Raw genomic sequence first — 13557 nt, forward strand, 5'->3', positions numbered from 1 at the left:
TGGGGATTGGTCCTGCTTTGAGCAGAGGTTGGACTAGGTGACCTCCTGAGGCCCCTTCCAACCCTGATATTCTATGATTCCATGACATGACTGAGCCCAGTCTCCTCCAGCTCAGCTGGCAGCCATCCCCTTGCTTTAGGAGCCCTGTTTGACTCCACATAACTTAAATATCTGTGAGGGGGCATGAGTGTGTGTGTGTGTCTGCACAGAGGCGGGGTTTTCCTCCTCCAGGACTTCCTTCCTGGAGTCTGGCAACCCATACGGTGCAAGGCTGGGAGCATATGCTGCAGACGGTGCTGCCTCCCTGGAGCCTGCAAAGTAAGTGACAGGATTTCCTGGGGCTCTTCCCACCTCCCAGTCCAAGGGGGAGAGCTGGGATCAGATGAGGGGGGCAGAATCTCCCCAAACTGCAGCTTTCTGAGTGTGAGGCGGAATAAAAATGAAAGTGAAAGTGATGGGCTGGGCGGGAGGAGGCTCTGCAGGAGGGGCTGGGGGTGGGGTGTCTGGCTTTTCCATTCCACCTGAGATCTTGGCAAGAGCTCAGCCGAGGAGCCTGTCCCCCAGAATGTGCCTGAGGGTTCTCCACAGGGGCCCAGACCTACAACCAGCCCCAGAACTCACTGGAGTCGCCTGCTTGTGCCGGGGCAGACTTTGACCTCCTAACAGGAAGGCTGCAGTTTTTGCACAGCTGGTCCAATGACCCGTAAGTGATCAGCTCAGTTTTCACTGCCAGAGGCTGCTGCCTGTTGAGCCGGTTCCATGTGCCCATGCGTGAAGCTGCTTTCTTGAAAGATAAGCCCTGCAGTTTGGGGCTGGTACAGGCAGGGTCTCCTCTCTGCACACTGACCAAACCTCCCATCCGCTGTGCTCAGCGTCTCAGGTTTTGGCTGTGGTGCGGAGTTAATTTGAGCTATAATTCAAGTGCTGCCCCTAATCTGAGTCCAGTCCACACACAAACCCTTCATTCGAGAGCAGTGGTGCTTTTAACTGGAGCTGGCTGGCCCGTCAGGTCATGGGCGGCCTGTGACCTGCCCGTTGGGGGAGGCTAGCCCTCGGCCCCTCCCCTTGTGCCCTCGGCCCCTCCCCTCCCTCTCCCCCTCCCCTTCTGCCCCCCCTACCCCGCAGGAGCCTAGAGCGCCCCCGGTGTGCCAGGCAGCCAGCCCCGGAGCGCTGGGTGGCATGGCTGCAGCGGCCCCAGTCCTGAAACGCCAAGCGGCCAGGCAGCAGGGTCTGAGCGTCAGGCAGGCAGTGCAGCCCCATAGTGTTGTCAATTTAGCTACTTTGTCACTAGATTTAGTGACTTTTTGGTTTCCCTAGCGAGAAAATAAGTGTCAAAGTGACCAGTGACAAATTTAGCGACTTTCGCTGCCAATTACAGTGACATTCAGAGAAAGAAGTCACCAATATGTATAGTCATAACATAATTCACAAGCAGCTCGATAGTGGTGATAAAATCCATTCCATGCTCTTCTTACTACATTCTGCTGCACACCAAGTCAATGTCATTATGTCTCAATTGAGCATGTCCTCAGAAGGAATCGCATTCCAGGACTTCTTGGGCTGAGATCACAGTAATCTGCAGGCGAGGAAAAGAAGTTTGTGGAGGCTAATTGAATACTTTGCTAAAGCTAGGCGCACTTTGGAGAGAGCAGCACATTAGCCAGGGCTTGTTTTTACCCAAATGTTCTTTCTCGCTGCTCCGTAGTAGGTAGCACAGCCTGTGATGCAGGGAAAGATGGGTAATGAAGCAGGCTGGGCGGGCGAGGCAGGTTAGCCAGTGAGGAGAGCCGCATGGATGGAAGGTGGGGTGGGATGAGACAGGGCCCTGTGCCCAAGGGGATGGGGGTCACCATGCCTCCAGGAATGAAGCCCTTATTACAGGATCAAAGGTGGAGCTAGCTTGATTTCAGTTCCCCTTTACTCCTTCCCCTGGCTCTGGGCCCAACTGTTTTCAGAAATGAAACCCTGGAAGTGGGCGGAAGGGGTCTGGCTAGTGGATTTTTGTTTTTAAATCTACTTTCTTGGCTCTCTGCAGTGCTGAGCTCAGGCCAGGCGAATGCCCTCTTCCCCCTGGCTCTGGGCTCTCCCTTTCGCTAACCTGTTGGGTCAAATCCAGGGTGGCAAGAAAGAGTCAGCTGAAATTAAGCAACCCCAGCCGGCCTGGGCTGCAGTGTACAGAGAATCCTTCCCAATCAGCAGAGGGCTGCAGTTTCCTTCCCAATCAGCAGAGGGTGACCTCCTGATGATGACAATGTACTGGTTGCTGCTGGTGTGCAGCAGAATGTAGTAAGAAGAGCATGGAATGGATTTTATTAACACTACTGAGCTGCTTGTCAGTGATTTTAGAACATTGCAAGCTCTCCCAGAGGCTGGGTCTCCAGTCACGCAGACTGCTAGTTTCATCGATATAAGAGATCTCAGGTTGCCGTGTTGACCTTTTGTTGATAGTCCTCCAGTTTGTCATGCACCTTCTGGTACAGCACAGAGCTGTGATAGTTTGTTGTTGTCAAGGTTCTTTCCCCACTCTGAACTCTAGGGTACAGATGTGGGGACCTGCATGAAAGACCCCCTAAGCTTATTCTTACCAGCTTAAGTTAAAAACTTCCCCAAGGTACAGACTTTGCCTTGTCCTTGAACAGTACGCTGCCACCACCAAGTGTTTTAAACAAAGAACAGGGAAAGAGCCCACTTGGAGACTTCTTCCCCCAAAATATCCCCCCAAGCCCTACACCCCCTTTCCTGGGGAAAGCTTGATAATAATCCTCACCAATTGGTACAGGTAAACATAGACCCAAACCCTTGGATCTTAAGAACAATGAAAAATCAATCAATTAAAGAAAAGGTAAAAGACTCACCTCTGTAAAATCAGGATGGTAAATACCTTACAGGGTAATCAGATTCAAAACATAGAGAATATCTCTAGGCAAAACCTTAAGTTACAAAAAGACTCAAAAACAGGAATATACATTCCCTCCAGCACAGCTTATTTTACCAGCCATTAAACAAAAGAAAATCTTACACATTTTACTAGCTAGCTTACTTACTAACTCAACAGGAGTTGGAAGGCTTGCATTTCTGATCTGTTCCTGGCAGAAGCATCACACAGACAGACAGAACCCTTTGTTCCCCACCCCCAGATTTGAAAGTATCTTGTCCCCTCATTGGTCATTTTGGGTCAGGTGCCAGCGAGGTTACCTTAGCTTCTTAACCCTTTACAGGTGAAAGGGTTTTGCCTCTGGCCAGGAGGGATTTTATAGCACTGTATACAAAAAGGTGGTTACCCTTCCCTTTATAATTATGAGAGTCGTGTTCTCTCCCAAGGTCTGAAGCAGCTGGTCAATACCTGAGTACACAAGAAGGGAAGAATACTTTAGAAGAGCATGGAATGGTTTCTATTAACACTATTGAGCTGCTTGTGAATGATTTTGTGACTATACTTGCCTGGGTGTGTGTGTGTGTGTATATATATATATATATATAACATTCTCTGTTGAATTCTCTGGGTATAATTCTCTGTAAACTTTGTTTGGTGACATTTTTTACTCCTTTTGAGTGCTTAAACAGCTACATCTAATGACTTTTCAGGGTTTGTTTGGTGACTTCCTGCTATGTGGAGTTGGCAACACTGACTTCCCCCCTTACCAAAACAAAACATTCCCCCAGCACGTTACACAAACACACTCCATCTAAATTCACATATGTCGGAGAGGGTTCCCCAAGCTCCCCACAGTTCTGAATGCCAGTCTCACAATTCCAACCATCACCAGCCCAGTCGGTGGAACCCCTTCTTCCTCTCAGCATTTGTGAGGGCTCTGAGCTCAGAGACTCTATTTCTCCCTCTTGCTCACTGAGCATCAGGATCAGGAGACCTCTGGTCTCCTGGGTGGCCAGCTGCTATTTCTCCTGGCAAGCCATCTGTAGTTCACTTTCTGTGGCCTCCAGCCCCTCTGGGAGATCTCCAGTCCTCAGGATGGGAGCCATAAAACAGGCATCACCTGTTTTATTCCCAAACTTCCCTTTGGCCTAGTAGTCACTAGAAGGGAAAGCAACTCACAGTTTCCCAGAGGGTTACACAACAGTGGTAGAACTCTCAGTCTAGGGACTCAGTCATAGATTCCAAGGCCAGAGGGGACCATTGTCATCTAGTCTGACCTCCTGGATAACACAGGTCAGAGACCTGCCCCAAAATAATTCCTAGAGCTTTGAGAAAAACAGCCAATCTTGATTTAAAAATGGCCAGTGATGGAGAATCCACCACGACCTTGGGTAAATCGTTCCGGGGTTAATTACCTTCACTGTTAAAAATTTACACCTTATATCCAGTCTGAATTTGTCTAGTTTCAACTTCCAGCCATCAGATTGTGTTAGCCAGCGGGTCTCAAACTGTGGGTTAGGACCCCAAAGTGGGTCGCAATCCCATTTTAATGGGGTTGCCAGGGCTAGTGTTAGACTTGCTGGGACCCGCTGCCCGGGCCAAAGCCCGAGCCCTGCCACGTGGCACTGAGGCCTGAGACTGAAGGCTTCAGCAGGTGGCAGGACTCAGGTTACAGGTCCCCTGCCTGAGGCTGAAGCCCTTGGGCTTCGGCTTTGGCCCCTCTGCCTGGAGTAGTGGGGCTCAGGCTTTGGCCCACCTGCCCGGTGCAGCGTGGCTCGGGCAGGCTCAGGTTTAGGTCCCCCCATCCTGGGGTCATGTAGTAGTTTTTGTTGCCAGAAAGGGGTTGCAGTGCAATGAAGCTTGAGAACCCCTGTGTTAGACCTTTCTCTGCTAGACTGAAAAAGTCCATTATTAAATATTTGTTCTCCATGTAGACACTTATCGACTGTGATCAAGTCTCCTGTAAACATTCTCTGTGTTATGCTAAATACAGTGAGCTCTTTGAGTCTATCACTGTAAGGCAGGTTTTCAAATCCTTTAATCATTCTTGTGACTTTTCTCTGAACCCTGTCCAATTTATCAACATCCTTCTTGAATTGTGGGCACCAGAACTGGATGATTTTGTGTTTTCTTTCAGGTCATTGATAAAAACATTAAATAGCCAAGTAGGGCCAAGAACGGATTCCTGCGGGACCCTACTGGAAACATACTGGCTCAATGACAATCCCCTATTTACTGTTACATTTTGAGACCTATCAGTTAGCCAGTTTTTAATCCATTTAATGTGCCATGTTAATTTTATATCGTTCTAGTTTTTAATCAAAATGTTGTGCGATACCAAGTCAAACACCTTACAGAAGTCTATGTATATTACGTCAACATTATTACCATTATCAACCAAACTCATAATGTCATCAAAAAAAGATGTCAAGTTAGACAGTGTCAAGGCTGAATCCCAACTCTGTCACTCTGAGTGCAGAAGTGGGGCCCGCAAGGATTTTAAAAATTAATACTGGCCACTCCAGGCTTGTATTAAACTCCCAAGGTTACAGCTTTTCTCTGACCCTGGCTTGGTAAATGCTGACACCACCCAAATGCAAAAAACCCAAACCCTTTGAACCCAGGAAGGAGCACTTGGGAATTTCTCCCTGTGGGGTACCCTCAAGCCCTTTCACCCCCCCTCCGGGGAAGAGCTGAGAAAGAAAACAAAGGAAATTAGCTGTGGTTATCAGCTAATCAAACAACATGCACAAACCTCTTGGGACACCAAAAATCCAATCCTGTTTTTAAAAGAGGTAAATTTTATTAAAAACAAAAAGAAAGAAAATACATTTGGAACATAAGCTTTTTTGGGGCTAGATTTTAAAAGAGCAATTCCAAAAATCAAGCACCCAAAATAGCTTTCTTGGGGGTTCAGCTTAAAGGTTACAAGCAAACAAAAGCATCTGGGGTTAGCACAGAGGAGTTCACAAACCAATATGAAATAAAAGAAATAACCCTAATTGCGTCTAGCTAAACATTCTGATCTACTTACACATTTTGAGTTCAGATAAGTAGTTCTAGGCATGATCTGATGATTTATGATCATACCCGGCTTAAGCTGCTTATAGCATGGCTGCTCTTCCTCCAGCCCAGAGAACAACAGACAAAGGGAAAGTTTCTTTCCCAGCTTTAAAAAGTTCTACCTTCCAATTGGCTCTTTTGGCCAGGTGCCCACTTTTTTTCTTTACCTGGGGGACTTTTTAACCCTTTACAGGTAAAACAAGTAAAGAACAGCTACCAAGAGGGATTTTACAGCTAACTGGTTGGGTGGGTGTCCATCAAAGGGAGCTATCACCCGCTTTATTTATCACAGACAGAATCTACTTTCCATAAATCCATGTTGACTTGCATTAATTACATTAGCCTTTTAAAATTCTTTATTAATCGAGTCCCATATCACCCGCTCCATTATCTTGCTGTGGATTGATGTCATGCTGACAGGCCTATAATTACTAGTGCCATCCCATTTACCCTTTTTTAAAAATTGGCACAACATTAGCTTTCTTCCAGTCTTCTGAAACTTCCCCAGTGCTCCAAGACTTATTGAAAATCAACATTAATGGTCCAGTAAGGACCTTAGCCAGCTGTTTTGAAACTCTTGGATGCAAGTTATCTGGACCTGCAGATTTAAAAATATCTAACTTTAGTATCTCTGTTTAACATCCTCCAGAGATACTAGTGGAATAGAAGGAGTGTTATCACCATGTGATGAGACTATATAATCTGTTTTTTCCCTAAGTACAGAACAGAAATATTTATTAAACACTTCTGCCTTTTCTGTATTATTATTGTTTCTAATATATTAAAAATACCATTGTCAGCATTCTTTTTGTTTCTAATATATTAAAAAAAATCCTTCTTATTGTCCTTAACTCTGCTGGCCAGAGATTTTTCTTTGAGTCCCTTATCACTTTTCTACAATTCCTAACTTCTGATTAATATTCATTACTGTCAACTTGCCCTTTTCCCCACTTGTTATATAGTATTTTTTTATTTTTATAGCTGCCTTCACTTCCCCTCTAAACCAAATCTTTGTTTAACCAGCCCAGCCTTCTTCCTCAGTTTTGGGATTGTGGCTTTTGGGGCAACTAGTAAGGTGTTATTAAATAATTTCCAATGATCATTCACATTTTTCTGATTACATTTTTCCTCCCAGCTGATCTGGCCCATAATTGTTTTTGTGAAATTGGCCCTATTAAAGTATGTATATTACTGGTCTGGACTTCATTCTGCTTGCATATTACAAATGTGTTCAAGTGATGATCACGAAGCTATCATTAATTTTAATTCTGAGATGGAAGTGTGGTTTAGTGGTTAAAGCAGGCAAAACTGGGGGTCAGGAAGCATAAGTTCTACTCCTTGCACTGAGAGGGGAGTATGACCCAGCAATTAGAACAACTGTGATAAACAGCATAGGTCTGACAGATTCGTGCTAAGTGGATGAGGTTGGAATCCACCATCTCAGAGACCAAGGTTCTATCCCCTGCTGTGCTAGGAATGACCTGGTCCAACCCCACGGTTTATTTGTAAAATGGGGCGGCTGATGCTTTTCTGCCTCTGCACCACTGTGATGAACATGGCGATGCTTGTTCTTGTTTGGGAGGGGTCAGGCAGGAAGGAGAAGATGGTCACTTAGAGCTGTCAGGGGACAAGGTCAGAACTATTGGAGCTCTGACGATGCTGGCTCGACCCCCTGCTGAGCCTACAGAATTGGCTTGGCCTGTGCCAAACTTGCCAACATTGCAGAAGCCTGCGGGAACCAGGTTGCGAATTCACGCAGATGTGGAAACTGGGGGGGTATCTGCGGAACACTGTTGGCCACGTCACCGTGATGGCGCAGTAGTACTTGGGGTAAGGCAGACATGCCTTCAGGTTGTCCATTTTAACATCCTTTTCTCTAATGCTTTGTCCCCAATGCTCAATACAAATACTTGGCTTTGAGGAGGCTGCTGGTCATTATCACTGGTCACAGGCTCCTGAAGGGAAGATCCACAGGTGCCCAGAATCCAATTTTGCCTGACGGGTGTTAATGACGGGCACCTGGGGTAGCCTGACCTAGTCCTGGCCTAAGAGTGGAAGACTCCCGCAATTCCAACCTGTGATAGGCAAGTGGCCCAAGACCTGAGGTGAGTGCTCCCAGAGAAACCAGCAAGGGGACAGAGGTTGAGCTAGCCTTGTAACCATGACAACCACTATTATGGTACAGGAGTAGAGGGTACGTACCATTTAGGTGTCTTAACTTTTTCATTTCCTTGTATTTGTGTCGGGACACCATGTGTAGATTACACAGAACCAGCAGAGTTTTCCCCAGGTTGTTGCATTAAGAAAAGCTCTCCAGCACAGCAACGGCTACTTCCAGGAAAAAGCAGATCTTTGTGAAAGCGCCCAGATGGCACCAGAGCTCCACATTCATCAGGGGCATTTCATGAAGATCTTATTCTTGTGGAAGTAGCCACTGTTCTTTCTAAGTCCTTCCTCTACAGTGCAACACAAATGTTAGTGGCCTAGAAAAATCCACTCCTGGGTTGGATGGAGGGCACACTGTCAAAGCTGGCTGTACCCATTTGTGACTCTCTACAGTCTGTAGTATTTAAGCTAGAGGTAAGAGATGATCAGGAGCTCAAACGTCTGAGGGTTTGTCTACATGGGGAAATTTACTTGCATAATTTCACCACTGTCGTTATACTGGTATAACTCCCATGTGGACACTCTTAGTCTGCGATAACTACAGAGACCCTACTGCCCGTTTACACGCCTCTGGCAGCAAACTGTAATGTGTGCCCCATGTAAAGCCCTTTCACACAGCCAGAGTGATGTGCAGGGGCCTTAATGTGAAAGAAAACCAGGCCTTATCTGCAAACTTTTAAAAAACTGAATAGAACTCAGAAACTAATTAACAGATTTCCTTGAAAGTCCTCAGACAATCCAAGCTTTATCCTGAGACTAGGGTCTGAAAAGCAGAAGTAGATACACATTTTCATACAAAACACAGAGGTAAAATTCCAGATGTAGATATGGCTGCTCCTCCCTTATGCTGAGCTATTAACCTGGAGATGGAAGTGACGTTCCTTGCCTCTGTGTGACGTACATTTCCCTCTCCCTAGACTTCTCAGAGACATAAGAGCAGAAGTGAATAAAATGGCTTCCAACCAACGGGCTGCGGTGAGCGAAGGTGAGTGTGATCGATGGGCTCCTCTCATCGTGAGCAAAGCAGCACTGCTCCTACAGACAGTAAAACTCAGTGCTGTTCCTGACAGCGCCTGCTGGGAAAGGCTGGGACTAGAACAGTGAGGGCATTGTAACAGCCCTGCTCCTGAACCATTCCCTGCAGCGCCTCCTGCAGGGAGAGGCTGGCACTGCAGTTGCTGTGACCAATGCTCCTATATGATTCCTTAAAATGCAACCTTCTGGTAGAGGCTGCATCTGGAGTAGCTGTGATGTCTCTGATAAGGGTGCTAGTTATCAGTGAGTGGATATGAGCTCACCCCAAGCTATAAGTGCCATACTGTCTAAGTGCTGGTCTTCTCCACAGACAATATTGTAGCCTTCAGAAATCACATGGATAATTATTCATCCGGGGAGCTGAAGAAGCTGAGCGACCACTTCCGCCCCGACTTGGTCTACGTCATTGAGAATGACATTCTCACTGTGCTGGAGGAACTCACCTGCAGAGGTGTCGTCACTGCTCAGCAGGCCCAGGTACAGCGCCGCTCACTGACCAGCAGGAAACCAGGAAAGGCCCTAGGTATTCTAGGACCTTAGAGCTCTCCCCATGGAGACCTGGTCGCTTGTTGGTGACAAGAGAGAGGCTAATGCTGGTTATGAGGTCCAGGGAGATATAACAACAGATACCAGAAACTGTAAACCACAAGCAAAGGTAAATACAGTGTAGAAGTGAGCACCCAAGCTGAGTGACAGAGATCTGCCCCCAGTTCATCATTATTGTAATTCATGGTTAATTGTAATCACACCCACACCCACCCCCTCATGCACAGACTTCATGTTGCCTTTTATGAGATCTCTTGTTCTGAACGGTTCCCTGGCTGGTGGGACACTGTGTTGTTCAGCCACTTTCCAGCTTTCAAATACCTCTAGGAGTGAGGGCTCTCAGCCTGGCCCTCCATTCTAGGCCCCTTGGCATCCATCCATCAGATGTCTCTTCAGGTGTGCAGAGAACAAAGATAACCCTTAATTACACTTCGAGCTGGCAAGGAGAAGGCACTGTAAGAATGATATTTGCCCCTGACCTCTTCTGGGAATGAAAATGCAGCGCAGCCCCCAATCTGCATTGATCTGAGGACTAAATGCAATGGGGAATCATAGAATCATAGAATATCAGGGTTGGAAGGGACCTCAGGAGGTCATCTAGTCCAACCCCCTGCTCAAAAGCAGGACCAATCCCCAATTAAATCATCCCAGTCAGGGCTTTGTCAAGCCTGACCTTAAAAACTTCTAAGGAAGGAGATTCCACCACCTCCCTAGGCAACGCATTCCACTGTTTCACCACCCTCCTAGTGAAAAAGTTTTTCCTAATATCCAACCTAAACCTCCCCCACTGCAACTTGAGACCATTACTCCTTGTCCTGTCCTCTTCTACCACTGAGAATAGTCTAGAACCATCCTCTCTGGAACCACCTCTCAGGTAGTTGAAAGTAGCTATCAAATCCCCGCTCAGTCTTCTCTTCTGCAGACTAAACAATCCCAGTTCCCTCAGCCTCTCCTCATAAGTCATGTGTTCCAGACCCCTAATCATTTTTGTTGCCCTTCGCTGGACTCTTTCCAATTTATCCACATCCTTCTTGTAGTGTGGGGCCCAAAACTGGACACAGTACTCCAGATGAGGCCTCACCAATGTCGAATAGAGGGGGACGATCACGTCCCTCGATCTGCTCACTATGCCCCTACTTTTACATCCCAAAATGCCATTGGCCTTCTTGGCAACAAGGGCACACTGCTGACTCATATCCAGCTTCTCGTCCGCTGTCACCCCTAGGTCCTTTTCCGCAGAACTGCTGCCTAGCCATTCGGTCCCTAGTCTGTAGCTGTGCATTGGGTTCTTCCGTCCTAAGTGCAGGACCCTGCACTTATCCTTATTGAACCTCATCAGATTTCTTTTGGCCCAATCCTCCAATTTGTCTAGGTCCCTCTGTATCCTATCCCTGCCCTCCAGCGTATCTACCACTCCTCCCAGTTTAGTATCATCCGGGAGTCAGACATGAACCCAGATCTCTGCCACAACAACAAAACATCACCACTTTCACTTCCCCACCACTCTGCTCTGGCAGAGCCTTTCACTGCCCTTCTACCCAGGGGCCAGGTACTGTGTTGGTCACTTTTAAGAAGGAGCCCTTGGCCATGGGGCATTATGTCACGCTTCTGATTCCATTCTAGCTGCTACATTCCACCCTGCCATGGCAGGCAGCTTCTGACTCTTCCTCCTCTGGTGTCCCTCTGTGGTTTAGGATTACCATGACTGGGAGAGGAACCACGACTCAGTGAGTGCTGCAGAGAAGCTGGCAGATGACATTTTGGCTATGAACCAGGCCGCAGGGCTGGGTCTCTGGGAGTGTCTGTTTGCTCTGCAAAGCAGATGGGCTCACCCCAATCTCCATGGGATGGTGGAGGAAATCATTCAGAATGGTAATGTACCCATTGCACAGAATGGGGGACACATGAAGTGGGGGCATAGGCGGTGGGTATAATAGGCAGCTGGTACCATGGGATGCTGGGTTGCAGGTTTTTGCTTATTATTATGTGCCATGCAGACTCTGGGGCAGCTGAGGAGGCAGTATCTGCTATTCAGCTTCCTGGGTTCATCAGTCATCTCCTTGGACTCCAGGAAGATGACTGGTGAACCTGGGAAGCTGAGTAGCAGCTACCGCCTCTGCAGCCGCCCCGGAATCTGCATGGTGCATATAAAAAGCTCAGCGTTCTTCCGCTGGGTGGCTGGGGGTCACGGGACGGGAGGCATGCCGCATTTCTCATTCTTTGGCTGGCGCAGCTGGGGTTGTTGGGGATGGCCCAGGCCAGCTCAGGGCTGTTCAGGCTGGCTCAGGGCTGTGGCGGCTGGCCAGCATGACTTGGGCCAGCCCGGGCTGGCTTGGGGCGGCTGGGTTGGCCTGGGGCCAGCCCAGTGCTCGGGTCGGCTGGCCAGTGTGGCTTGGGTTACTCGGACTGGAGCATCTGGGGCCGTCCCGGGGCTAGGGTGGCTGAGGCCAGGCTGGGACTGGGGTGGCTGGGTCCAGCCCGGGGTTGGGCCAGTCGGCCGGCATGGCTGGGGCTGCTCGTGCTGGACCGGCTGGGGCTGGCCAGTGTCTCGGGTCAGCCCTCCGGTGAGGCTGGGGCTGGCCTGGGGCTTGGGTTGGCTGGCTGGTGTGGCTCGGGCTGGCCCAGGCTGGCCAGTGCTTCTCCGGTGGTGGGAAGGTGTGGGGCTTGGGGTTCCAGCCACTGGCGGGACCCTCGTATGGAAGGGGTGGGGCCGGGGGGGGCTAGCCTCCCCGAAGGCTATGTGAGGGGGAATCCACAGGAATCATATGATCAAGTGACCAGAGAGCTGAGGAAAAGCGAGTGTGACCAGAGCTGGCCATAAGCAGAGAGAAAGAAGGATCTTTACAGAAGAGGGAACCCCTTTCGGATGGATAAAGAGCCTGTAGAGAGATTGCTGGGCAGAGAGCAGCTCCTACAGTGCAGTGATGAGCAAGAAAAGAACAGCAAATAAATGGTCTGGAGACAGAGGACTGTGTCCTGATCTCAGACACGGCTTCATGTCTGCACAAGGGTGGGAGCTGGTTTTACCAGCCATGTGGAGATGAGCCCAAGGTACCTGCAGTCTCTCTCTCATAGTAGGGAAGAAACAAGATTCAGTTGTAATAAATATAAAAGGGACACTCGGTGTTGCATTGCTGATGTTAAATAAAGAGGTAAAACTAAGATCCCAGAACAGTGAAATGTGATGGTATTAAGGCCATATTTGTAACAGTAACCCATGTCGCATAACAGTGTAGTCTGCTCCTTCTCTCTCTCTCTCTCTCTTTCTAGGTCAAAATTTGTTACAGGAAAATCTCCTGAATGAAAATGGGCATGCTCTTGACGCCGAACTGAAAGGTACCATGATGCAATTTCATCCCTGTTCATGCCAATAAAGGGCTCAGTCATGCCTTATAGGCACTGATCTGTACTGGGGTTGGGACAGAACTGCTCGACTCAGGGTCAGCTTCAGTGGGGCACAGCTCCACAGTGGTCCGAGGAAATACCCCTGTAGAGCATGCAGCTTACCCCCCACTGTGAGCCCAGCCATCTCTGCTAGCCAGGGCACCCAGAACAGGGCCATGGCCCTGCCTCCTCCTCAGCCCCTGTAGGGGTCTCATGTGTCCCTGAAGGTGCTAGGAAGGTGCAGGCAGCAGGAGGAGGAAACTGGATAATTGTGCCATTACAACTGTGTTCAGCTGCTGTAGAGGTAGGAAGGCTTCTTACACCCTTTCCCCCTTGTGAAAGCGCAGAGCAGCTGGGCTCAAACTGGCTTAGCATGGATTGAACTGCTGGGGCTTCTCTGCTCTCCTTCAGCTACACCTGCAGCAGCAGTTTTAGGGATCCTTATCTTACAGGCACACGGAACAAGCTGTAGTGAAAATTAGACCTAT

General features: G+C 48.4%; 1 protein-coding gene across 2 annotated transcripts in view; it reads left to right on the plus strand.

Moving 5' to 3' along the window:
• The first annotated feature begins 256 nt into the window (after window positions 1-256).
• LOC144279390 (NACHT, LRR and PYD domains-containing protein 3-like) overlaps window positions 257-13557 on the plus strand; it is a 36672-nt gene continuing 23371 nt past the window's right edge. The window contains exons 1-5 of one of the 2 annotated variants that reach the window (XM_077840876.1): window positions 257-318; window positions 9022-9089; window positions 9450-9616; window positions 11380-11557; window positions 12956-13021. In XM_077840876.1, the coding sequence (XP_077697002.1) occupies window positions 9056-9089; window positions 9450-9616; window positions 11380-11557; window positions 12956-13021 (445 nt within the window). In that variant the 5' untranslated portion in view covers window positions 257-318; window positions 9022-9055. Of the gene's footprint in view, window positions 319-7566; window positions 8044-9021; window positions 9090-9449; window positions 9617-11379; window positions 11558-12955; window positions 13022-13557 lie in introns of those variants that run through there. The other variant, XM_077840877.1, reaches the window with a different exon arrangement.

Source organism: Eretmochelys imbricata, chromosome 24 (assembly GCF_965152235.1).
Source record: "Eretmochelys imbricata isolate rEreImb1 chromosome 24, rEreImb1.hap1, whole genome shotgun sequence".
NCBI lineage: Eukaryota > Metazoa > Chordata > Testudines > Cheloniidae > Eretmochelys > Eretmochelys imbricata.